The 27,278-nt window shown below is 39.2% G+C and overlaps 1 protein-coding gene across 3 annotated transcripts; it reads left to right on the forward strand.

Moving 5' to 3' along the window:
- Positions 1–27,170, forward strand: ANKRD46 (ankyrin repeat domain 46). Of its 3 annotated transcripts, none has more exons than XM_048841372.2 (4): positions 1–85; positions 19,694–20,036; positions 21,383–21,541; positions 25,138–27,170. In XM_048841372.2, the coding sequence occupies exons 2-4, from the start codon at positions 19,726–19,728 to the stop codon at positions 25,352–25,354; spliced, it is 687 nt and encodes a 228-aa protein (XP_048697329.1). In that variant the 5' UTR covers positions 1–85; positions 19,694–19,725; the 3' UTR covers positions 25,355–27,170. The 3 variants fall into 3 exon arrangements, with proteins under 3 accessions (XP_048697329.1, XP_048697327.1, XP_048697328.1); XM_048841370.2 differs by having other exon boundaries at positions 42–60; XM_048841371.2 differs by lacking the exon at positions 1–85 and adding an exon at positions 306–672.
- The last annotated feature ends 108 nt before the right edge of the window (positions 27,171–27,278 follow it).

Raw genomic sequence — 27,278 nt, forward strand, 5'->3', positions numbered from 1 at the left:
TCCCGGCCCGGCTGCGTGTGCGTCGCAAGAAGCGGGCCAGCGCGGCGCTGAGGGACTCAGGTACCGGGACGGGCAGCGGCAGGAGGTGGGCCCGGCGGCGGGGGGTCGGGGCCAGGCAAGGCCTGCGGGAGGGGCTCTGGCGCGGGGCCCGCTCCCTGCTGAGTGCCCAGCCGCGAGGGCTGCCGAAGGGCGCAGGCCGCGCACCTGGCCGGGGTCGGGCGCCGCCCCCTGTCTGGGCCCCTAGCGGGCAGCCTGACCCCGGCGCGCCGAGGCTGGGCCCTGGCGCCGCTCGCAGCTGCGGGAGCTGCCACCCCCCTAGCGCGGGGGGAGACGGCCGGGCCTGTCCTGGGAGCCGGGCCCAGCCCGCTGCGTAACACAGGCCGGGTCATTCCCATCCAGGGCCAGGCTAGCGGAGTTACAGCAGATGCCGGCCAGAAACCCTCCCGCCCTCAGTGCTCGGACTGTGCCTGCCCTTTAGCTGGTAATCGCCTTGTGGCAAGGCCTGGCTGAGCGATGGCTTTTGTAAAGCCCCGTGTCCCCCCCCCGGTCCAATACAAGCGTTAATGTGTAAATAGTGTAGTGCAAACTAATCCCAGGTACGGGGGAGGAGGAGAGGGGTTGTGCATTCGGAGTAATGTTGAAAAACAGCTGTGATACTGGCCTGGCAATCAGGTAGGTTCCCAGTGTGATGTGGTCGCACAGAATTAATGCTGTGTTGAGCTACTGTAGGCAGGGGTATAACTGACTAGTTTTTAGCACCTAGGTGTCAAGAACATCCCTGACAAATTGGACCCTATCCACAAAATTGTCATGAAGCTGTGAGAAGACTAAAATAGCTAACTCTGCATAGCTTGAGTGATATAACTGTCTACAAATACTTGAAATGTCACTATGAAGGCAGGGGAGGGGCCCTTTGAAATGATGAAGGGATGGAAAAACTAGAAGTAATAGAAAGAAAATGAGTGAGGAAAAAAATTCCCCACCTTACAGTCCAACTTTGACTTACAAAGAAACATGAGCAAATCTATAAATATGTACAGCTTGACTAAATACCTTAGAGGAGTGTGAGAGATGTAAAGATGTACCAGAACATTAAGCATGTAAACACTAAGGAGGCAGAGGAGTTCCCTTTTTGTTCTGCCAAAAATGTAACTAAGAATAATGGGGTAGAATTAAGAAAATGTGGTCTATCAGGAAAAACTTTCTTACAGTGAGATGATCTGTTAGACTGAAATAGTTTTTGAAAAGAAATGGTAGACCTCTTATTTTAAAAGGTACTGTCATTTATGATTTGTACTGTGGTAGCACTCAGAAGCCCCAGTCAAGATTGTGGTTCACTTGTGCTACATACTAATGAGGGCTTGTCTACACATACAGCACTGTAGCAGCGCAGCTGTAGCGCTTAATGAAGATGCTACTTCGTCCCCTTGGGCATAGGTATTTCACCCCCTCAAGAGGCAGTAACTATGCCAACAGGAGACAGTCTCCCATCAACATAGAGCTGTCTCCACCAGAAGGTCGGTTGGGATAGCTAGAGCCCTGAACGGATACAAAATTTGTATCCGCATCCGATTCCCAATCCGCAAACGTGGTCTGCAGATATAAAACAGATATTTGCAGATTTGCTCTAGATATAAAATTTGGATCCACATCCATCTGCGATCCGCAAACAGATGCAGATATCTGCCAATATAAAACAGGTATCAGCAAATTTGCAGGGCTCTAGGTATAACTGTCGCTCAGGGCTGTGGATTTTCCACACCCCTGAGCAATGTAGTTATACTGACATAAGTCTGTGGTGGAGACCAAACCTAATATAGTTTTAGTTCTGTGTTTTGTTGTTTTTAAACTACAAATTACAAACCAGTAAGTTTTATTAACAGGACTGTATGTTCTATATTTTTAATAAGCTATGAAAGTAATGCAGTGTTTGCAGCCCAAATATAGAATCATGCTAGTGCATGAGCATCAAAAAGTGAAACTGACTGGATGCTCACTTTGTGAGTTGAAGAGAAAGGTGTGTTGGGGAGAAAACCAACCACACCAATGGTGAAAGGTTTATTTTTAATGTTTGTAATAGCCTAAAATGATATTAGCTAGCTATACAGGCATAGATTTTTAATATAGTTTTTAATCTGATAATCTTATACAAACTGTAGGGAACAGTCCTGCACTGGCAGAGGAATGATTAGATGACTGAAGAAGTCTTTCACTTGTAAATTCAGTGGGCTAAATTCTGTTGTATTCTGCAGCCCTTTTACGCTGCCAGAGTAACATAAAGGGTAGCCTCAGCCACCAGAGAATACTCCTGGTGTAAGGTTTTTTTCTTCGGTGCCACAGAATTGCCAGAATAGAGTTATGCTGCTCCCTTCTCACAGCCCCCAGTGCAGCGGATGGGACCAGAGTACACTGTATAGTTAAAGCTTTTCTTGGTTGTGGAGCAGCTCCTAAAGGACTGTTGCATTTGAGCGTAATTTAGAGCTACCTTCTGGCAGTTGTAGCTCAAGAGCATTGGAGATTCTGCCCCACTGATTTTAATAGCTTTGAGCACTATCCTTGCATCACTAAGGAGTTGTCTATACAGGGAAATGGGCCAGCATAAGTTATTCTGCAATAGGACCCTGTATGGACACTTATTCCAGAATAAGAATGTTCATACAGAGAGTTATTCCAGAATAGCCATTGTGCTTTAAATGAAAAGGAGTACTTGTGGCACCTTAGAGACTAACCAATTTATTTGAGCATAAGCTTTTGTGAGCTATAGCTCAGTTCATCGGATGCATCTCTAAGGTGCCACAAGTACTCCTTTTCTTTTTGCAAATACAGACTAACACGGCTGTTACTCTGAAACCTGTGCTTTAAATGCACGCCCTTCCTTATTTTGGAATCATTTCCCCATGTAGACAAGCCCAAAATCTCACAAAGTGTGAGTTCACTGTAGTTTGTTTTTTTCCATTTCTTCCCTGGAAAGCTGCCTTCCACCTTTTAACTATTTTAATACCAAAATAAACAACATGGCTGTATTTTGTTTTGGGTGGTTTTCCTACCATTTAATGCTATTTTTATTCACTAGACTATTTTGGCAGCTTGTCTTCCAACATTTTCTAAAATCTTGTGTGGATTGTGAGGGACTAGTAATAGATCAAAACAAGTTGTGAGAAAGTCTAATATTTTTGTTCAGCAGTGCCAAAAAGGATAAAATAAAAGTTTGTGTATAAGTTCTGCTTACTATGAGCACTGCTCTTTAGCCTGAAAGACAGAAAAGAGGCTAACACAATGGGAAGGAAAAGAGATACTATTGGAAGGCTCTAAAAAGTATAATAAAGAACCCGAAGGAAAAATTGCAGCAACCAACGTTCTTGACATTGCAGTGTGACTGTATGTTGTCACAGTAGCTCTATGTGCTGTGACCCTTTATTTTTTGTATAGTTTCTGACCACTCTTTCTCCTGGTGTTGTGTGAATTGCCTCTCAAGGCGTTTTTAGGAAATCTGATTATGGCTGTTCATTCTTTCGGGCGCTAGCCTTCATTGTAAAAACAAACTGTTTTTTAAATAATAATTAGCTTTGGAGAAGAGTCACTTGGTAATAAGACCAAGTAAAGCTATAATGGAATTGAAAGACAAAAAGATATTTGAAGAAAGCTTTAGTTTTGCAAAATGTGAAAATTACAATTTTAGTGTTTTCTAATTAGTTTTAAAACTTCATTTTTCTGATGCAACTGCTATTTATATCAATTCCTGTCCTGAAAATCATACAGTCCAAGACACCAATCCTGCATACATTTATGTAGGTGCTTAACTTTATGCCTTTATGTCGGTAGGACTACTCATATGTACAGTTAAACATGTGTAAGTGTTGGCAAGGTCTGGCCTAAGAAGACAAATTGCATGTGAAATGTGGTGGAGAAAGACACAATCAAATATATATTTTTTTTATAAATGCTAGTTTTTAAAGTTATTTTTAAGATCAGGTAAAATATCAGTTATCCCCATTTGCCTGTTGGTCTCACCATCATTAATTGCCTGACCTTTTTGGTGTTGTGACAGAAGTGCTTTTATAGCAGTTGACACTGCACATAAGCAGATACTGCAGTTTGATTAGTGTTTTTGTTTTGCCAGGATTTGCTGTGCTTTCTGAACCTTTGATTTTTATGTAACTTACTGAATGTGTTGAGTAACTAGATAGAAAAAAAACAAAACTAATCATGAAAACTGCTAGCCAAATGAATGCATAGGAGAAGATTTACTTTTTAGAGAGAAAAATGTTAACTTCAAAATAATGTGGTAAATGCCCCTATTATGTGGCCATTGGGTCCATTACTGGTTGAGTGAGTTTTGATTAAACAACTTGCAGCTCACTTTTAAGTATAATTGAATTCTTTTATTAAATATTCTTACTCCCATGGAAGAAAGTATGACTTCAGTTTAGTAAAGAATGGTGAGGCTATTCAGAAAGGCTCTGACTTTAAAATAATTGTTTACATTTTTATTTGACTTTTTAATAGATGCGACTTAGGATGCAGTTGTGTTGTTTGTGCTTTAAAAATCCATCATGAATACAAACATTTGAAAGTCAGGGCATTCACAATCCACTGGCAAGTGGGACATTTTTGCTTCTGAGTGTGGGGCCCAAAGGTATCAATTTTTCAAGAATTAAGCTTTATTTTAAAAAAAATGAATTTTCTGCCTCTTACAGTTGTGAACATAACCATCCAATTGTGAATTGATTGTAAGCTGATTGATGCACAACGTTGTTTTCCTGAATTTTCACAAATTTACCAAGCAGCAGAGTAGAATTAAAGGACTCTGGTTAGTTTAATTGTTAATATTCAAAATCTTGTAAACAGCAGTGTAACTCTCAAGAATCATGTCAAATTCATATTTCTCCTGCATGGAAAAGCTATATCATCACCAGACACACACAAGGACAGAGAAAGCAACAAAAAAAAAAGTAAGAAGAAGCTAGGCCAACGGTTGAGTAGCAGAGACCCCTTCTGATAGCCCCAGAGATTCTTCAGGGAAGGAGACAAAATTCCTTCAAACTTCCAGCATATAGAGGGTGGAGCTTCAGATTTATCAGATACCTCCAAGTCAGCAGGTGATTATAAAAGATGGAATACCTTGTTAGAAATCCCCGCACCCACACCAACATCTGGGGCTTCTTACCAGAGCCCAGCCCTTCAACTTTATTAGTAAGGCCACCCCTTTGTCTTTTTGATTTACCTTTGGCTCTTAGATGTATGGTAAACTTTTTGAGTTCTGGGTATCTCATCACAAAAACCATTATGACAGCTCGTACTAATTGGCACACTTGTTGTGACTCTGATACTATGGTGTATAAATGCATGTAACTGGCAATCTCAACAGAGCGGCTAAGGACTGAATGTACATAGAGACTGAGCTGTCTGTTCATGCCTGCAGGTTGTCTCTCCTGACAGAGTTGAGGCACACTGTTGGGTGGGGAAGTTGTTACTACAGTTGGCCTTGTTTCTGTTTTGAGGACAAGTAGATTTTAGTTTTAATTCGGTCAGCTTGGCACTTTCCCTGAGTTATAAACTATAAATACAAGGAAACAAAAAATCATTCCCTGCAGTTTTATTTAAACTTTGGAATCAACGTTTATTTTAAAAAGTCATGGGATAGCACAGTAGTCTAGAAGTGATGCAGTGCCCTACTATGTGGGCATCAGAGATGTGAACCTTCAACTCAGTCCCCTCATTCCTGGGCCAGCAAGTCTGGGAGTATGCTCAGGAGTCTTGTGGTCCTTCGTATCTGCTGATTCACTCTCCCTCCCCGACAAATTAATCCTTCTAGAAGCAATGTTGGCAGACTATAGCAGGAACTGTTTGCTTGTCTACATGGGGAAAAAGACCGACCTAGCTGTAGCAAGTAATTATTCTAGAATAATGTCCACACGGGGGAGTTATAACGACATGGCTAGAGCAGTGTCTGAGTTGGTCAGATTCCCTGTGAATACAAGCACTATGTTAGCCAGAAGAGGCAGGATTGATAGTGGTGGTAGGAGAACTGAGGGCAACAACAGACACTCTCTGTGGAAAACAAAAGTAATTGAAACAATTGTCACAAATTTTGGGATCCATGGTTTGCACAGATTTTAAGGAGGCAGTTTAGTTAGCAGAAACTAAAGTACACAGTGAACAGTTTAGTTAAGGTCTTGTGTATACAGAGTGCTCCTGCTGTAACCTGATGACTGGAAACTTTTGTTTTGTTTTGTGTTCCATAGCAACTTCCTGGATGGGTGATTCTTTTGGAAGCAGTTAAGATGCAAAACTTGGGCAGATAGCTGTAGTTTATAATCCTGTTGAACAGGTTAATGAGTGAGTCCCTCTACCCTGAAGAACAGAAATTGTTTTTTTGTTTTAGCTTTTAATTTTTTTCTTTACTGATTTTTCTAGAAAAATACAAAACCACCAAAAATAATACTGAATGAAGAAGACATTTACATTTCTTCAACAAACATCATTACTGACATCAGGAAAAAGGAATTTAAATACCAGATTATTGCTTTATGAGTTTAGCTACTATTTTTTAAATTTTGACACAAGAAAGGATCAGTGCTTAGCATCAGTATGTACTCATTAGAAATGTAGCCTAAAAATGTTGTGCATTGCATCATTTCATGGCACATCAGTTCTCCTACCACCCCTATCAATCCTGCCTCTTCTGGCTAACATAGTGCTTGTATTCACAGGGAAACTGACCAACACAGACACTGCTCTAGCTATGTCATTATAACTCCCCCGTTTGGACATTATTCTAGAATAATTACAATTTCATGATCTTCAGTATTGGCAAATAGCATGTTCGTAATAAGGACCTATTGTGAACAAGCACAGCAATGTTTTTTTAATATTTTAAAAGTTTTTCCAGAATAGCATACAACACTATAGATGTATAGTACACAAAATTAAGATGGCTCTGCTAACCTAGAGTTCCCCTAAGCTGACCTGACTCTGTTCGTTAGCCATTATATGGGACTGAACGTTGTAAATGCCAATGAAAACACTGAAACCTTGGGTGACCATATTTCCCAAAGGGAAAATTGGACACTGCATGAGGCTAGCCTGAGCTGCTTATCCACGCCCTCCCCATGCGGGGCTGGCCTGAGCTGCTCACACAAGCCCTGCCCCCCTCTCCCTGACTGGGCCTGGCGTCAGTGTTCGCCCAAGCCCTGCCTGCCCTCTGCCGAGCCCTTCCTCCCCCCTGCACAGGGCTGGCATCGCTGCTTCTCCCCCCTCTCTCCCTTCCCAGCATGTTCCTCTGGAACCCCCGCCCTTTTTTGTTTTGTTTTGTTTTTTTAACAAAAGTGGGCATTTGTCCCACTTTTTCAAAAAAAATCAGGATGGCTGGGACAGGGCTTAAAAAAGGGACTGTCCTGGCCAAAAATAGGACGTATGGTTACCCTACTGAAACCTTATGAAAGGGCCCATGGAGGTTAAATGTATGGGTAGGAGATTTAACCTAAAAAACGTAAGCACAAATGTTCAAAGGAAGGTTCATGGCAAGGCATAACCCTAGCTAGAATATGTCAAGTGATAACTGACAAAAAGGGGGGGGAAAGGTAGTATATTAATATAAAATTCATGTGGTTGACTGGTTTGTAATGTGTGTATCTTAATTTGCTGAACAGCACTATGCCAGATGTACCCATGACACTCAATTCTATGTCCCTGAAAGGCAGTAAGTCTCTCCATTTTAGTAATCTCAAGGTTTTGAAGCTGTTGACGGTATGTGAACTGTTCTTCTATAAACAGGCAGAAGTAATCTTGGTGGTTTGAAGGAAAATGATCTTATCTTGAGACCCAAGGCCCAAGTCCAAGCCTCTAATATCAGTAGAATAGGAGGGATCAGAGACCAGACAGGATAGCCATCTTTAGCATAAGTGATGAGAGATGTTTTAGGACCAAAGTTCCTGGACAATGCACTCTGTTTTTGGTGGTAAACAGTTTGATGGGATAGAGTCTTGTAACTGTGCTGCAAAACTTATATCTAGCTTTTTCAAGTTATTTTGGATTTCAGGATCCTCTTTTGTCCCCCTAATAATTTAAGCTTTTACTTGCAAGTTTTCTTTCAAGAAAACTACAACCACAGAAACAAGCAAGAAGAAATAGTGAGGGGTTATATGCTGTTTGCTGCAGTTGAATGTGAATTCAGCAGGTCGTATGGTGGCACCATTCATCCACATACAAACAGCAATTTGAGAATAAATCACTTATTAAAGAATTGATTTCTGATGGACAGTTGCTCACTGGCACTTGTCTCCTATTGCATAAGAATCTTTTAGGAGCTGCAGCAAATTCAAATGGAAATGTATCATCAAGAGCTAAAAATAATTATAAGTAGCTTTTAAACAAAAAATGTTGCACTGACCTTGAACCTAACTACTGGAAGTCCTTGTTGTTTAGCATTCCTGCAGAATACCAGTGGAAAGAGAATGTGCATGAAGGTTTCTGAGCAGGAAGATATTTATACTTATGAAGAATGTGATTCAGTAACTTCTCATAAAGACGAAAGTATTAGAACTTATGGCGTTAGCCAGCAAATATTGTTTCAACTTCTATATTGAGATTAAATATATATATTCCGTTTCCTTCAGTCCACTTTGCGTGAGACAATTGCAGTGAATTAAGTCTGCAAGTAATTTGAACAGGTATGTTCAACATCACTATAAATTATTCTCCTAACTGAGTGCTCCCTATCCAAAGTATAAAAATGGTTCAGAAAGGATTTTTAAAGGCATCTATTAAATAGTGAAATATTTTGAAACAAATTCTGTCTGTAAAAATACTTTGGTGTAACTGATTTGCATATATGTGGCTGGTAGGGGAAATGTTTGTGAATCTCATCAGTAAAGCTGTGGTGTAAAGTAACATTCTTTTCTGCAACAGAGCAAGATCCGAAAATTTCTTTTGGGGTGGGGGTACAGCACATTCATTATACTGTACTGGGAGGCAGTGTCATCTAGTGGATAGAGCACTAGATAGAAATAAGAAATATGGTTCTGTCCCTGGCGCTGCCACTAACTGACATGTTGAGTGAGCTTGGCCAAGACACATCCACTCGCTGTTCCTCTGTTTACCCACATGGGGTAATTATACTTACCTCCTTTGTAAAGCACATTGCTGTAGATGAAAAGTGCTATATGGGAGCTGGGTAATATTATATAGCAAAGTTTCTCAGGGTATGGTTATTATTAAAGTCAGGATAGTATAGCTATAAATCTCACACACCCCTATTTAATATTGTTGAAGGAAAATGGGAACGATTACCTCCAACATTGGTATCTTGCTGACTGGAAGATTCCAGCTCTAAAACTGGATTTTCAGGTCCCAGTTAGTGGAAAGGATTCAACACTTGAATCTCCTTAGTGTGCAGCACATGACATAGGTAGCACTGCTTTTGCACTGCCACCAGCTCATAAGTCCCATCTGAGAAAACACAAAACGATAGCAGGCCATTAAAAATTGTAATCTCTATGACCCCTGGATACAGTGCACCAACACCGTGGAAAGCGAAACTCTTGGGAAAATAGCTAAAGGCAGGAGTAGGGGAAAATGCCAAGTGCTGTAGGTTAGTGAAGTGTAGATCTGTATATTGTGAACTCTGTATTTGAGAGGTATTCAGAGCCCTCAGTGGGATTGGTTCTGGCTACCTGAGAGGTTGCCTCCCACAACAGTTCTGTTTGACTGGAACAGTGAAACTGTAATCCAGTGGGGAGGGGGAGAGTGAGTGCAGGAGATCTTTCAAAGGAGCTGAACGTAAACTATGGAATTCTCTCCCTAAACAAAAATGACAATAGGCCTTACCATTTTCAGAACTAAATGCAAAACTTATTTATTCAACGTAACTTTCCCTCAATTTCCACATACCAAAGAAATCCACATGCAAACACATCCTGTAAACTGAGTAATTTCTCCTACATGCCAGGAAGGAAGGGGGAGAGGGAGCTATTTGTTTCTATTTTTAAATACTTGAGAGGTACTCATATACAGCCGTGATGGAGGAGGAGTCATACAAGTACCTAGAGAGTGTTTGTGTTTTTCTCTCATGGATAAAATTACATCATTTTAGTTTTGTTTATATCTTGCATGCACATGTAAATAGGGCTTATTCTTGTCTCGCTGTATTTTTACGTGCAATCCCAGTTGAACAGGAAACCTCACTTTCAGAGGATGTGGGCAAACTGCTTAAGATGGATGCTTTGTTAGTTTAAAAAAAGGAGAGGCTATACGAGCCAGTGTCAAATACTCTAAAAGTGTATGACAAAAGAGTGGAAGATTATACGCAATTAAGGAGTTGATGAATGTGGAGTTTATGTGTAAACTGTGTACCTCTTACATTAACCTCTCCATATTCTCCATTGGAGAGCTTTGACTTGTTGACATATTCTAAATATCCCGTTGCTGCTAGTCAGAATATCACCAGTGGTAACTCACTGGCATTTTGGCTCGGAATCAGAAGTAGTCATTAATGTTGGGAAGTCTCATTCACTGGTAACATGTCATTGCATCCTATTGATCAGTTTTTTAAAGGGCAAAGGTAGTAATGGTTACGCTCATTCATTTTCTGAGATGGCGTGAGTGTTCCTAGTTTTTTTCCCCCCGGCCTTTCAGAACTAATACATTATGGGTGGCACTGACTGGGTGACTAAAGGGTTTTGGCCAGTTGTAACCAGGGATCCTAGATTTCTGTGATTAAAAAACCCCCAAATTTTCTGATTAAAAATGATAAAAATCTGTGTTTTTCCGCAATTAGAATGGACACTGAACTTTAGTTTCCCAAGTCACAATATGTATAGCTATCAGTTGAACACAATGTTTTATTGGTATACAGTAGAACACCATTTATCCGAGCCTCCATTATCCAGCTGTCCATGTTAACCAAACCACCAGCTGCCTGGGGCTGATTGCCCATGCCCTGCCACTGTCAGCCCCGGGCGGCTGGTGGTTCAGTTAACACTTAGAGCCGGGTAATGGAGGTTTGCATGAACGGGGTTCTACTGTATGTAAATTTAAAGTGCATTCAAAAATCAACAACAAGAGGGGAAGGTTGTGCGCATTTAATAAGTGACACTGGTACTTTCAGTAAAATTTAGTTAATATGTTTTTATTTTTTCACAAAATGTCAAAACTAAAGATTCTTGGAACTGGATTTCTAGGATCCCTGATCATAATTAATATCTTTGTGATGCATATGAGAGAGAGGGAGAACCTTTCCCCATGAGTGATCTTGTCTCGTCAATGATCCAGCTATTTCTTTGTCTCTTCATGGTACTGAGGGGTAGCTGTTTTACTTAGCTACTCTAACTTTTAAATGTTGGGAAATACAAAGAGGAAAACATCCACTTGCTGCAAAATAAAGTTACCCAGAGATGGTAAATTTCAAACTTACAAGCTGTTTAAGATTTGACAAATTGTGGCTAGTAGTGTAATTTTACTTGCTAAAGATAATTCCGCCCCTGCTGCTTCTGCAGTGTCTTGTCTAAATGGGCACAAAAAATGTAAAAGAAAAAAGCTTGATTTATTAGCAGAGTTACAAGCAAAATTACAGACATCAGGCTTCTAATAAAAAAATGTAAATAACTTTTACAACCATCTAATCATTTCCCCTATGATCCTCTTGAAAACAGAATAATTTCATTAGATTCTTCCTCTTAGTGTGATATTTCCACTGCACTAAATCTCCTATGGCACTGAAAAAGCAATTTATTGCATAATTCCCATTAATAGTACAAATACACTCTGTGATCACACTACTGTGTTCAATCTGTGTGTATTGCATAGACTTACAATAAATTGATGTCCCCTTAACACCTTTTCTCATTTGAAATGATATCTTCAATTGATTATTTTAAAATTAGTCATTTCATATTACTGCAACAGAATGACAATGACCGTATCTTTGTTACACAAGTATACTGCTTGTCTATTAGAAGATACATATTTCAATAAATAGTGCCACATTTTTGGAACAAGTAATTCACTGAATCAAATTACATGCGTTTGTTCCAGGTGCAACAGTGGTAATTCTCACAAATATTCAGAATGCTTGTTTTACAATATGTTTGCTTCTCAACACTATAGTACATACTTTTCTTTTTAGTTTGTCTCATACATTTGTGGTGACTGGTAGATGATGCTGTGTTTTGCTTATATTTAGAGGTGCCATCAAATTTACCTTTCTGAAACCATTTAAGGAGGTTGGTTAGTACTTCAATATTTCTTCTAATCCTTTTAACAAGTACTGGTCATGGCAGAAGTAACCCGTTTGGCATACGTCCTGGATAAGGTTGCATCTTCTGATCAGAGCGCTAAATCCACAGTTTGTTTATCCAAAGTTATCAAAGGTATCTGAACAAATAAACCATCATAATTGTGCTGTATTTTGATGGCGGAAAACTTCACTAAACCCGATGCAGTTCAAGATATTAGTGTATTTTTTGTTTAACATTTCTGACATTAGGGGACTGGTAATTTTGGGAGGGACTATTCTACCTTTGTCACTAGTTTGTGACAAAGTTAGAACCACTGGCAGAGGTTGGTAGCCTGCATGTTGGAATACTGGAATTATGTTTTGTGGGCTGGAATACGTCAGTTGCATGGTCCATAATCCTCAAACAGTGGCAAGTGGGATTTATTTTTGCTTGTTTTTATTTACTTACTGTGGAGCATTAATGGTTTATCCTAATTCTTCTGCCTTTCATTGTGCATGTCTCTGCAGATTGTAGTTCATATTAGTTCTAAACCAGAATACTTCCAGTCCTGCTGCATGATAAACAGCTGCTTCTTCACACACCTACACACCACAACTACCGTGGCATACTTAGTCCAGTGAGTTTTTTCTGGTGGTTAGATTGTTCCATCAGGATTTGCATGTGAAGTACCTGGAGAACTCCAGGAGGGTTTACCAGATGTACAAACAAATACACATTTAACAAAACACACAATTCTTTTTTAGGAAGTTCTGTACTGTTCTTCTAATGGAATAGTCTGTTACAGATTTGCGCTGATACACTACAAGACTTTTTATTAAACAAGCTTAAGGATCCCACCAGAGTCCTTCAACATCTGAAGGAAAAATCTGATTTTCTTAAGAACAAGTGAGTTTTTATACTGTTGGTATGTTTGTGCTACTTGAAGATTTTTAAATGATTTAAGGTATTTCTAGTACAGAGCTTTCATGTGAAAATTGCATCTTTTGGAGATTGGGCCTGTCAGCTCCTGGGGAAGGTTTGGGTTGAAGAAGATACAGTTGTGCCACTTTAATTCTGGAAGGGAAATAGGCAAGAAAATTTAGATTGCTGTACAGGGTGGATTTGATTTAAATCACCTGTCAGGAAGACTTCATTTAATCATGGATTTCTATATAAAAGTGCATTCTTGTTGGGTGTTATAACCTTAACACATATTCTTCACAATTCAGAGATAGATGTAGATTTCATTTTTAGAAGGTACACCATATACATTTTTAAACAGTGATTTATTTTGAAAACTTTTCAAATTAATTTTACAGCTATATCAGAAAATGAATGATCATTTGGTTATTTCATTTACCAAAGGTAATTGAAGCAGATATTTATGAAGTCATTGGGAGGTGAACTGTCTCCAGTTCAACAGGTTAATCATTAATATTTGGAGGATTTTCTTGTCATGCTGTATTAGGAGGAGAACATCACCAGACAGACATTTAAATTGTTTTATTTAACTAAAACAACAACGTTATGTATTCTGGATTTTTTTCTTCAACAGTAAACATATGATATTTTAACAAAACAAGCATATGAACTTTGAATTTAGTTAAACATTCAAGGTTTTTAAAATCAGGTTTGTTTTTGTTAAAATTGTTTTTAACTAAAATAGTTAAATGAAATTAAAAAAAAATTGACTGTCAGCCAGGTCAACATGAGGAGCTTAAAATATTGGCTTCTGCAGCTACCTCTGTCGTTTTCACCTTCATTTTCCTGTTTGTTCATAATCTGGAAAAGAAAAACAAGCTTTCCTGGTTTTTCAGGTCCCGAACAATTTCTCAATTTGGAATGAATTAGTCCAAAGGACAAAAATACTCTTTCTACACCAGCAGAAGAAGCTACTGTTAAAAGTGAGATTTATCACTTCAACAGTCTCTGAATCCAAGTGCTTAAGTGACTTCCACCAGTTCACTGGTGTGACTTTCTTTAAAACATCATCAGCAAACATATTTCTTGAATGGTTCACCCTTAGCTCTGAAGTTTATTATAGTTGGCATTATGGAGGGATGATTGCTGGATGTCCATGTCATAGCCAACTCCTCTGCTTCAGCAGTTAAAGTTTGACCCTGGTACTGAGCATTGAGAATATTTGCAAGAAAATGAGCTGGAGATAGTGCTTGTCCCATTTGTTTTTTTAATGCTAGTAATTTAACTCTGTCATAGCATATTTCTCTTTTTAAGATCTCATTCAGTTCCTTCCAAATTTCAACAGCATCAGCAATAAAACAGCTATTTCCATGAGTTTTGTTCAAGGCTACAGAAATAGGCTTCAGGGTACTCAGCATGTGTTCAACATTTCTCTTTGGCCCAATGTTGAGAATAGTGTGATCTATTTTTTCACAATTTTGTTCACAAACTGTCATCAGATTAAGTCAGTTCTTGATATAGTGCTCAAAACAGTCCACTACTGAGTTCCATCGCACAACTTGTGGGAGAGTTAGCTTGGTTCCTCCCACTTTTTTCAGAGCAGCTGCTGTAAAGTGCTTGTTACAGAAGTGTTTTGCAATTTCAACAACATTAACCTTTATTTCTGGAACACTGAAGTCTTTGGCTAGGCGGTGCATTAAATGAGCTCTGCAACCGTATGTTATTAGTTTGGGACTCTCTTCTAAATTTCTTCTGATCTTGGATACATTTGCAGCATTGTCTGTGACCAAGCTGCATACTAGACATTTGAATTTTTTTTCACAGTTTGTTATAGCTTTTACTGCTACTTCTTGTAAGTATTCTGCTCTATGTTCATTTCTTGATGTATGAATTGTTTCTGACAGGAAGACATTCCCTTCTTCTGTTGTCATCCAGGCACATACAACAGGATCATTGTGGACATTGCTCCACCCATCATGACTCAGGATAACAATTTCACCCTCTAGGTGCACACTCTTCAGTTTTTCTTTCATACACTTTATCCAGCAATTTGCCTGTGACATCTGCTCTGTTCGGTGGACTGTATCCTGGTCTTAATGACCAAGCCATGTTAATGAAGTGTGGGCTCTCAGTCATACGGAGAGTGTGTTGCATAAATCGGGCAATTTTTTCATCAATTATCTCTTTTTGTAATTTGCTGGTTCCTATCACAAACTTATCTGTGGTTATTTCTGGATGATAGAGATTTTTTTTCTTTTTCCTACAGGTGATATACTGTGGCTATGTGACATACAGTAACTCCTCGCTTAACATTATAGTTATGTTCCTGAAAAATGCGACTTTAAGCGAAACAATGTTAAAGCAAATTCAATTTCCCCATAAGAATTAATGTAAATGGGGGGTTAAGTTCCAGGGAAATTTTTTTCACCAGACAACAAAAGACTATACACACACAATAAGTTTTAAACAAACAATTTAATACTGGTACACAGCGAAGATGATTATGAAGCTTGTTTGAGGTGGTGAAGTCAGAGGGTGGGATATTTCCCAGGGAATGCCTTATTGCTAAATGATAAACTAGCAATCACCTGAGCCCTCAAGGGTTAACCCATTGTTGTTAATGTGGCCTCACATTCTACAAGGCAGCACGAATGGAGGGAGGGGAGACAGCATGGCAGACAGACACACACACCGTGTGTGTGTGAGAGAGAGATGGGCATTGCCCCTTTAAGTATGCTGACCCCACGCTAAGTACACTGCCTTTTTAAGTAGATCAGCAATTTGTGACAGAAGCTGCTGCCAGGAAGCTCTCTCCATCCTGAGTCCTGTCGTGTCCCCCCCTGCTCTGTGGAGATATGGGGTAAGCAGGGTGCAGGAGCAGGGGGACACCCTGACATTAGCTCCCCACCACCACCACCACACACACAGACAGGAAGCAGGAGGCTCCCGGGAGCAGCTCCAAGGCAGAGGGCAGGAGCAGCACATGGCAGTGGGGGAAGGGACAGCTGAACTGCTTGCAGTTGATAGCTTGCTGGGCGGCTGCCGCACAGGGAACTTAGGGGAACGGGGAGCTGATGGGGGGGCTGCCGGTCCACCCTGGTTCCAAGCCCCCACCAGCTAGCTGCAATGGGCTGCTCTTCCTGCAAGCAGTGGACAAAGCAGGAGGTTGCCAAATGATGTTATAAGGGAGCGTTGTGCAACTTTAAATGAGCATGTTCCCTAACTGATCAGCAATGTAACAACGAAACAACATTAACCGGGATGACTTTAAGTGAGGTGTTCCTGTACATGATGTGACTGAAACACTATCATTGGCAGATAACTCTGAAACTGTAGAAAATGATGGTAATCTTGAAGGTGGATAGTCTTCAGAATCCTGTATGTTGAGGATGGATTTTCCTAAACAAAATAAGTCAATGCAATTATTTAATTATTATTACCATACTGCTCATTTAGTATTACTTATTTGCTTTCACTGACACTCTGTACTACTTTAAAGGTGAAATTGTATTTTCGCTATTTATTTATTTTGGCTATTTATTTTGAATCATAACTGCATCTAAAATGATAGTACCATAGAGTAACCACTATATTTTTTGCTCAAACATGAGAATTCAAGAATAGTCCAGAAGGAAGACAGGCAATCCTTAAGAAAGAAGTATGAAATAAAAAAGTTTACCAACGTGAAGATCCTGCATGTTCAGACATGTTCCTGTCATCATTTTCAAGTCAGCACTATCCTGAGAAGGAACACTTCTCATGATGTTGTTTCATTCGGGCAACCGGGCCTTGCATTTCTTTGTTGCACTGTTTGCATTTTGCACGCATGCCTGTCTTACCCACAGGTAGGGGAACTTCATTAAAATATTCCCAAACTGGGTCTATTTTATGGCCTGCTGCCATTATAGGTTTTCCCTTCTAGTGAGAGAATGGTAATGGTAGATCTCAAATCAATGAAGGCTACACTCAGAAAGACCTCAAGACTTCTGGAGTATGCCTCTCAAACAGTTTCACTTTTGTTTCTCCTGCCTGTCTCTCCCTTCTCACATTTATCTCCAGACCTATTCTGCCCCCAACAATTTTCTATTCATTGAACTTTTTGAAACTTTGCACTTTTAGAGAGAGGTAAGGGATCGACTCTGTGTACACAAATTTGCGGAGGAACAATAGGGTTGAGGTCTGTTGTTTCTCACCTCTGTATATTTATTTATTTATTTATAAACATTTTTGCTGTTAACAAGCATGTTGTCTCTGGAGACACAAATCCACAGTTTGAGAACTGCAAAACTAAGCATCTCTGATGGTATCTTCTAGACTGAGCACTGACTGAGTCCCATTGGGTAGATAGAAAGACTACCCTAAATAATCTATACAGAAGCCCCTTGAACCTCATAAAATTGGGTTCCTAATCCGTGAACTATTGGAACTCATTCATGAAACTTTTCTTAAACATTACATGAGTATATTGTCTCATACTATAGAATTAGAATTTATAATCCCTATTCCATGATGAGATATCTTTGAGCTATAATGTATCTTAATTAAAACTATCTTGAGATAGGATTTTTCTTCAAAAATCATTTTATCAAAACAATCCGATTTTAAATTTAAAAAAAAAATCATTGATTTTTAGCCACCCTGTTGCTGTTGAGTCCTTGCCTTGCAGCCCACCAGAATTCTTGTAGCATTTCAGTTGGGAGTACCAGATAAATTCTGTGTTCTTTCAGTTGCTCTGTCCATACTTGGATAAAATGGAAGCAGTTCATGTCCTAAAGGGAAACAATATTGTGTGAACGATCTTGTGGCTTTCTGTTGCTGGAGATGATTGCGGAAGAGAGAGCTTTCACGTAAGCAGTAAATTACCCCCTACATAAATAGTACTTGCAGACTAAAAAGAATATATTCTGCATAGGTGCTGAGTTATTAAGTCATTCTCTGTGTAGCTGTTCAGGGCCAGAAAGCTATTCCCCACCTCTTCCTCTTCCAAATCTGAGATAAGAAAAGTCAGTTTTGTGTCTCGCCGTGACAAAGTAAATAGTGTTGATACATACATTTTTGGTAGTGGAATTCGACTAGATGAGAAATGCCAACTTGTGAGGTGTAAATAATACTTGTTAATTTGAATAGACTAAAATATTACAGTCCCTTAATCAGAGCAGCATTCCAAACCAAGGTGCATGTCATGCAGGTATTGGAAAATGATTATCTGAAACACTAGGGAAGAGCTATAAAGCATGAACAGTGTAAACACCCCAAAAGCAAGAGAATTCTTAAATCTAATTCTTTGGCTGCTGGCCATATTTCCATTCTTCCAGCGAAATGAGTGTACTAGGCTGGGAGGATGCCTTATATAGGTAAGAGAATTAAAGTACTTAAGGAACCTATCAAAGGTTCAGCTAGCTAATCAGAATCCTGGTTATAATCTGCTAGAGATATGTCATGAGCATGGAGTACTAAGTATCCAAGATTCATAATTTCTTCTCCGTTTCCCCCCCCCAGAAAAATTCTAATAATTTATTCACTCTCTCCCCACCCAAATCTCACTTTTTTCACAATACCTATTATCTCTAGTTAGTCAGCTGAATCATATTTAATCAAATAATATTTAGTAAGAAATCTGTGGTGCAACCAATTTCTACCTTGCACTTTTAGTCCCAAAACAACAAAGCACATGTTTATCTTTAAAACCTTTGGGACTATTCCCTTGCTTTGCTGGATGGGGGTCCTGGTGTGGAAATTGCACCCACAACAGTTCTAGACCCTCCTTTGATTTATCATTGTTGTCTTCACATTATCTAAAAATTCTATCATGTCATCCTTTGTCTAAGTTAACTTCCTCTAGGCAGGGACCTTATCTTTATAGTTGCTTGTGAAACACTGTGCTCACCTATGGTGCTGTATACAAATGTTCTGCAGAGATGGCTGAAAAATGTAATTTCCTGGAGAGAGTGAAGGAGATAATGCTCACAGTAACAATGAATTTTTTCAGCAGCTGTCACTACTGTATATTGAAGTTCAGATGTAAATAAGGAACAGATAAATGAGAGAGGAAATCCCATGAGTGACCTTATTTATAGTACGTAAAAACTCTGATTGATGTTACTATATCCATTACTTTGAGAGCCCACTGTGTTTGTTCAGTCCTGTAATCTGAGTTATAAAAGATGACTCTTCTCCTCCTCTTCCCCCCCTTTCTAAATAGAATTAGCTCACAGGCTGGACCTATCAAAGTTTTCTTTTTAATATGAAATCTACAGAATGTGATCTCTTCTTCTGTGGGGTTTACCTAGTGTCTTGTATTCATGGTGGTGCTTTAATGCAGTCATCTGAAGTAACAAGGCTATGCATTTCTGTTCCAGCAGGTGTGTGCCCAGGATTAAAAGGAGCGTTGTCTATGTATCAGAAAAGACTGCAGCATATTAAAATAATATACAATAATTTCAGAGCTTATTCATAAACTACTTCGCATTTTTATTTGAGAAAGCGTTTGTGAGGTATTTGCATTGTATTTATTTACTTCACTTCACCTGATCATTTCATCTCATTTTTAACTGCAGGTTTGTCACATACTCCAGACAGAAGTGGAACAATGTCCTATGTTTTTGTAAATGATTCTTCCCAGACAAATGTGCCCCTATTGCAGGCATGCATTGATGGAGATTTTAACTATTCCAAACGGCTGCTGGAGAGTGGCTTTGACCCAAATATTCGTGACAGTCGTGGCCGAACTGGTCTCCACCTTGCAGCAGCCAGAGGAAATGTAGACATCTGTCAGCTGTTGCACAAATTTGGTGCTGATCTACTGGCCACCGATTACCAAGGTAACACAGCCCTTCACCTTTGTGGGCATGTGGATACCATCCAGTTCCTAGTCTCTAATGGACTCAAAATTGATATTTGGTAAGTTTGTCTCTTTTTTGACCTCTTTATAGTATATTAGTCTCTCTCTCAGAAGTATTTGTACGAATAGGTTGCCTGATACAAATGCTTTAGTGGTAAATTCAGTGAAATTCATTTTTTTTAAATGCCAGTTATGAAAAAAAAAAAGCATGGACCCACTTCTAACTGATATGAACATCATGAAAGGCAATAGAAGCAGGAGCTGTTGGGCTGGCCTGGCATAGCCACTGTCTCTCACTAGCTGATGGCTCTGCTATCCTGGTTTGGCCAGACAGCCAAGAGGGGGTGGATGGCATCACAGAATAATTTAGAATGACGGATGATTTTTTTTTTAGTATTTTCTGTACCACAGTCCTAATGCTTTAATTGACTACTGTAACAAATAAAGACTATACAGTAAATGTGTATCAGGTCTCTGGTACTCTTTGGGAGACTCTGCTATCTTTCAGTGCTCCCTCTTCCTCAAAGCGAATCCTTCTTTCAAATATGGTATATTCTTTCTTTCTAGCTCCCAGCAGCTGTCAGATGCTAGTGTTCAGACACAAGCACTCCGAATACCAAATAACTAGCTATTTTACTGAGTACAATTAAGTTATCCAGGGACACATTGTTCTGAGAACTTTCTGCACATGCATCCCAACAGAGGAAAACTTGGCAGCCGGCAAAAAGTTTAGGCCCTTGGGCCTTCTTTTCATCTTTGATTATTGGAGCTGCCCATGATCTCCTCGTATCCGCAGTATTAATTATTGGCCAGCCCAGGATCATCATGTGGTTTTTTCCTTCCTCCCTTTATCCCAAACACCTGTTTGCTGGCAGCCTCTAATCTAAAGGCAACAAATGCACTCCTACTTGGTTTGGTTTTTTCAAAGGTAGAAGTAGGAGGATTCACCCATCTTGTGTTTTGTTTATTGCTTAATATTCTGTGACTCTTATACAGTAAGGAGCTGTGAAAGAAACTTAGTTTTCAAGCAGTAATCATACAAAGCCTTATACACTGATATAAATATGTTGCTAGTTTGTTTATATTTGTTGCTGGAGCATCCAAAGGCTGTAATCCGGATAAGACCCTGTTGTACTTGGTTTTTTGACTGTGTACCAAGAGTAAAATATTAAAGGGTTGTGTGCTTTAAAAATAAACTGTACTGAATTTTTCATACAGTTGCCTTTTATTCTTGGACTTTTTATAACTAAGAATAGTTAACTATTTTGTGTAGCTAGTGACTAATCCTAAATACTTATTGGTTAGTACATTTTACGTTGCATACTTATGCAGATTCAGCCTATCTTAGAATTCTCATTTTATGGGTTATCTTCCCCCATCCCCTTTCTTGGGGGGACTATTTTAGCAATCACCAGGGTGCAACACCACTTGTTCTGGCAAAACGAAGAGGAGTAAATAAGGATGTAATTCGATTGCTGGAGTCTTTGGAGGAGCAGGAGGTGAAAGGATTTAACAGAGGAGCTCACTCTAAGATGGAAACCATGCAGACTGCAGAAAGTGAAAGGTATTATAAGACAGATGTTTACTAGAAAAAAATAAAAGCATGTGTGTAAAGTATATCTTTGTTGGTAAATCCATATTGTTTTCTGCTAAATACATGAGTTGACATGTTTGTCCCTCAAAATGGAACAAAAGATTTATAAAAATTACCTTTCATAAAAACTAAAGTTAAATATAAAAGTTTGGTTTTTTTTAATTTCTAGTGAAAGAAGTTTTTATAACAGCTAAGTATTCCACTACAGGGTTTGCAACCCAAATATTGTACCATTTTACTGGTGCAAGATAATCTGAAAATGAAATTCACTTGAAACTGGTTTTAAGCAAGTCCCTCAATATCCTGCAGCATTATGCTCTAGAAACTAAGGATATGCCTACACTGCAATTAGACACCCGCAACTGGCCCATGCCAGCTGACTTGGGCTCCCATGGCTGGGGCTTAGAGGCGGTTTAACTATGGTGTAGACGTTCGGGCTGGTGCCTGAGCTTTGGGACTTTTTCCCTAACAGGGTCCCAGGGCCTGAGCTCCAGCCTGAGCCCAAACATACGTCACCCCATATGCTTAAAAACAAGCCTACTCACTTTACATTTTATATCTTAAAATTTTACAAGATTCCAAAAGGGGTTGGACATTTATATGGATAAGATGAATATCCAGAGTTAGAATAGGTTTCAGAGTAGCAGCCGTGTTAGTCTGTATTTGCAAAAAGAAAAAGAGTACTTGTGGCACCTTAGAGACTAACAAGTTAGAATAATTACTGATAAAAATTTTGGAATAAATATTCATTTCATGTGTCAAGGGTTTAAACCAATCTCTAACAATTAGGGAGAGACCTAATGTGGAGGAAAGATTATCTCACATCTGCCTGCTCTGGGGTTTCTTGCATCTTCCTCTGAAGCATCTAGTGCTGGCCGCGATTGGAGACAGAACCCTGGACTAGACAGACCACATATCTGATCCAGTGTGGCAAGTCCTGTTTCCTATGGGAGTTTTACAATTCACTTTAATGGGGCTTGGATTTAGCTGTGATTTTTGAACTGATAATGTCCCTTTAAAACCTGTAACTTCCTTTCCCTTTTGGAACCTTCATTAATGTTCTCATTTCATTTGGCAGGGAAACCTGTAACTTGCCTTTTGGAATAACAGACTTACAGTTTACTCCCAGTTTGATTGTGAGCTAGTTTAAAATATCTGAAGTATCTCCTTTTGTAATATAACTTTGTATAATAAAAATAGATCCAGACAGCATTAGAAGCAAATGAATGCACATGTGTGCTTTGTAATTAAATAGTTTCTGTCCTTGTAAGAGCACTGTTTGTGGGTTGGCTTTTCACACCTCTAGTTTCACTCCTACCTTTTGGTATTATTTCCTGATTCTAGAGACTCTCAGAATAGAATCCCTACTTGTTTCTCTCCTCCCTCATTCCCACTATGCATGAAGCCAAGGGAGGATAATTGCTGTTCCCTCTGGAGACCCTGAACTTCACTTTTGAACTGACAGGAGAAGTTTCTAGAGATCAGTGCAAAAATGTTCACTCCTTTCCTGGCTCAGTTTAATGCCGCCTCCTCCTCATTACACTCAGTTGCTTCTGACTCACAAGCAAAGGACAAAACAAAATTCGGTTCCCAAATCAGATTTCTTCTCTTTTCCTTTGCCCACCCCATATGGTATCAGATTGTGCTATGCCTGGGCAGAACACTCCCTCTCTATTTTCACATAGAGAATCTGCTTGTATGCATAGACCTACTGACCTGTAACTATAACAGGAAGCAACACTGAATGGTTTTGTTGGAAGCAAAATGAACATTTAAGGATTTGTCACTTACAGATTTTTCCAGAATAGTTTTATAGAGGCACTTGTTGCTTTATTATTGTTGCTTTTAATTTGGTTTCAGTAGAAAATGCCACAGGGGGTTCTTTGAGATTAGTGAGCACCTTTGGTGGTTTTCTTAACAATGAACTTACACCCCTCCCCTTTTTGATTTTTTTAGATTGCTTTGTGCCTTTCTTAACCCCTGGAGTGATTATGTATTAACTAGTTGGTTCTTAATTAGTGAGGAAATGATAATAAGCAGGGAAGATGACTAAGTTCTGTAGTTATGGGCACCACCATAGCTTTGCAGCCAGCGGTGTATTATCGCCTCGGCCAACAAGGCCAGCAAATTTGCAGGGGTGGCAAATTTATAATAGCCATAGGCGCCGACTTTACCTGGCGCTGGTGTGTGCTTGTGTCCCTCCCAACTCCACCCCCCAAATCCCTGGCCCTGGCCCTGCCTCCTCCTGCGGGCACAACGCGTTTCCCCTCCTTCCCCCTCCCTCCCAGGCTTGCTGCACGAAAGTGTTGAGAGGGAGGAGAAGCGAAGCGGCGGCATGCTCAGGGGAGGAGGCGGAGCGGAGGTGAGCTGGGGGCGCGGGGAGGGCCGCAGCAAGTAACCCGGGTTGGGGGGGCAGAGGAACTGCTCCCCGCCCCAGCTCACCTCCACTCCACCGCCGCCTCCTCCCCCAAGCACGCCGCCACTCCACTTCTACCCCCTCCCTCCCAGGCTTGTCGCAGGAAACAGCTGCCAGTGGGTTCAAACAAATTTGTACAAAAACTAAAACAAGTTCATATGGGGCTGGGGGCGGCAATTATTTCAGGGCCTAGGGGTGGCAAAATCATTAATCCGTCACTGTTTGCAGCCAAGTAAATATTTAAAAACCAAAAAAGACAAGCTACTTTACTAGAAATGCCTGAAAATTTCTGCACATGACACTGTAGTAGTTCAGTAAATTACTGGAGCTTTGTCTGATTATTATTCAGTAGTTGTACTTTATAATGAGGAAAAATGTCACATGAATAACATTAATGTTAATCAGGAGTGTATTTTCAGAAAAAAGGTTTACAAATGAATCTTCCTTCTAGGCGTGTGTTACTGTCCGTCTTTAGTCATATCAGAAGCAAGAGCATTTAAATGGATAGTGTTAACTCACAAATTACTTTTATCTGAAATATTTTGTTTCTATTAATATTACAGGATATGCCTAAGATTACTGTAATTGAAAGATATTGGGGGAGAGGGGAATCTGTTTTTACTCTGTATATTTTATGCCTTAACATCACTGTCTACATATCTAGTTTCACTGTTTCTCTCTCTACAGAGTAAAAGCCTGATTCTGCAAATGCTTATGCTCGTACGTAACTGCTCATCTGGGAAGTCGTGGGACTACTCAAATGAGTAAAGTTACAGACCTGCATAAGTGTCTGATCAAGACTTTAGTCAGTTTTTTTGCTGTTAGTGTGGTTCCTTCATACATCAGTAGAGGAAATACATTTGCTTATTTTTTTAAATACTTCTCTGTACCCAAATCAAAGATTCTTTGAAAAAATAGATTATAAGGTCATCTGTCTCAAAGGATTGCTTGTCAACTACTGTACATTGAGTTGGTGGGGTCAGGGGAGGGTCCTTTTCTTATCTGCTGTCTTGAGATCATGCGTAAGTACTGTAAATCTGAAAATGTTTAATTCTGAATTTTGAATGTTTTAGTTGTATTAGCAGGATTACTCTTATACTTAAGGATGCATTCTTTTACTTGGTGTGTTTATAACTTTAATCCTTCACAGTGCAATGGAAAGCCATTCCCTCCTTAATCCGAACCTGCAGCAAGGTGAAGGGGTTCTTTCCAGCTTCCGCACAACATGGCAAGAGTTTGTGGAGGACCTGGGCTTCTGGAGGGTGCTACTCCTGATCATCGTCATTGCCCTTCTCTCTCTTGGAATCGCATACTATGTTAGTGGGGTGCTTCCTTTTGTGGAAAATCAGCCTGAATTGGTGCATTAAAACAAATGAAAAGAGGCACAACGTTCTTTTCCTGAGTTCTAATCTTTGGTTTTGAGCCTCTTATAATTTTTTTTCTCAGTGCAGCTGTATATACTGTTTGCCTTTTATATGTACTTCTAACCCTTTTGGAAGAGAGCTGCATTAATTTCCACTAACAACACCAAATTCTAAAGCATTCCTAGGCTACCTCTGACATTTCTTGACTTCTAATCAAAACTTATAGATAGCAGTGTTTAGTGATCAAATGTGGTGATTATAAAAGGCCCTTCATAAATAAATAGCAAATCCTTGAGCATGAAAAAATGTGTCCTGGTACAGGACCAAATCGTCTTGTTTTCCATTAAAAAAAAAAAAAAAAGTGAAACTACTTTTCTTATGCTTCAGCTTTTGAGGAGGAGTATTCTTATAAAAAGCTACCTAGATTAAATTGGAGTAATTTTAATATATTCTGATATTTACATCATACAACACTGTAAATGTGCAGTTTTCTTAGTGCACTCAGCATGTTCACATGTATGGTTATAAAGTAGATATACATTTAAAGAATGAGAAACATTTCAAATTTTATAACTTTGTTCAACTTCCTTTGACATCCTTGGATCAGTCTTGTATTTATGTATTAGCTTAATATAACATAGGTTTTTTCCCAATCAGTGGGGTGATATTAATATTTGTGTGAGAATAAATCCTTTGAAGTGAAATTATCTGAAGTGCTTTTGGACCCAAACATCTTTAAAATGCAACTTTTTCATTTGAAATACCTTTAAGGAAACATTTTCTTTGTAACGTAGATGAAAAGCGATTCAAACATTTTGTTCTGTGTTGCTGTGAAACGTGTTATGCAGGATAACTGAGTGTTTTCATAGACACTACAGTAAACAGTATGTTCATTTCATTTGCAGTTTTGTGCGAGGGTTTAATTGGGATATATTTTTTGTTATGTTGCTATCAGTTTCAGCTGTTTTCAAATGACACTCAAAATGTGATAGGGTACTTTCTGAGTTAACATAATGCAACCTTACAGTGAGTGTCTTCATATTAGGGAATATTATCTAAATTGAAATCTGGCCCAATGTGAGGTCATTGTTGTTGTTAATCTGAAATTATAATACCTGATGATTTAATACTCTTTTATGGAGACTGGGTAAATATGCAGTAAGGTTGGGACTGTCAAAGGTGCCCAACTCCCACTCAATTTCCATGGCAGTTAGGTGCCTAACTCCCTTAGGTTGCTTTGACAATCCCAATCTAAGTGAATTCAGCAAACTTTAATAATAAACAGCAAAAGGATTTGTTTTACTAAAATGATCCTAAATCACGCAAAATAAACTGAACACATGCAAAGTTAAAAATTACGGTAAATGATAGTGGATATACATCTACCTTATTATTGTGTTAATACGTATTTGTTGTCTCTAGTTTGTGATCATTGACTGAGGAGGCATCTTGTCTTTGTGATGTTGGGTAGGCTTCACTGAAGCGTTCATTCTAAATTGTTTCTGAAGAATTCTGAGTCTTATTTTTCATTTAGAAGCTATTCTTCCAGATGCTACAAATGCAGCAAAGAGGGAAGCCTCCAAAAACCAAAAAATGAGCTTCTCTTCTAAACAGTTTAATTTGTTGTTTATCTGTTTATGAATAGAGAAACATAAGCTATTACATATAAACTACATTCACTTGTATAGGTAAGTCCATTTCTGTTAAGAACACCGTGTCTTATATTCAATAATGAAATTTTGCATTATGCGCACACTGTATAATTTGTAAATGTATTTTGAGTGTGAATGAATGCCATAAATAAAGATGTATAAGTAGACACATTCATTTTATTACTATTTTAGAACAGAACTAAAGATTTTATTTCATTTTAGTGATTCGCTGTTAATTTCTTTCCATTTTGCACTGACCACATTGAAACAATGTG

Source organism: Caretta caretta, chromosome 2 (assembly GCF_965140235.1).
Source record: "Caretta caretta isolate rCarCar2 chromosome 2, rCarCar1.hap1, whole genome shotgun sequence".
Taxonomy (NCBI): domain Eukaryota; kingdom Metazoa; phylum Chordata; order Testudines; family Cheloniidae; genus Caretta; species Caretta caretta.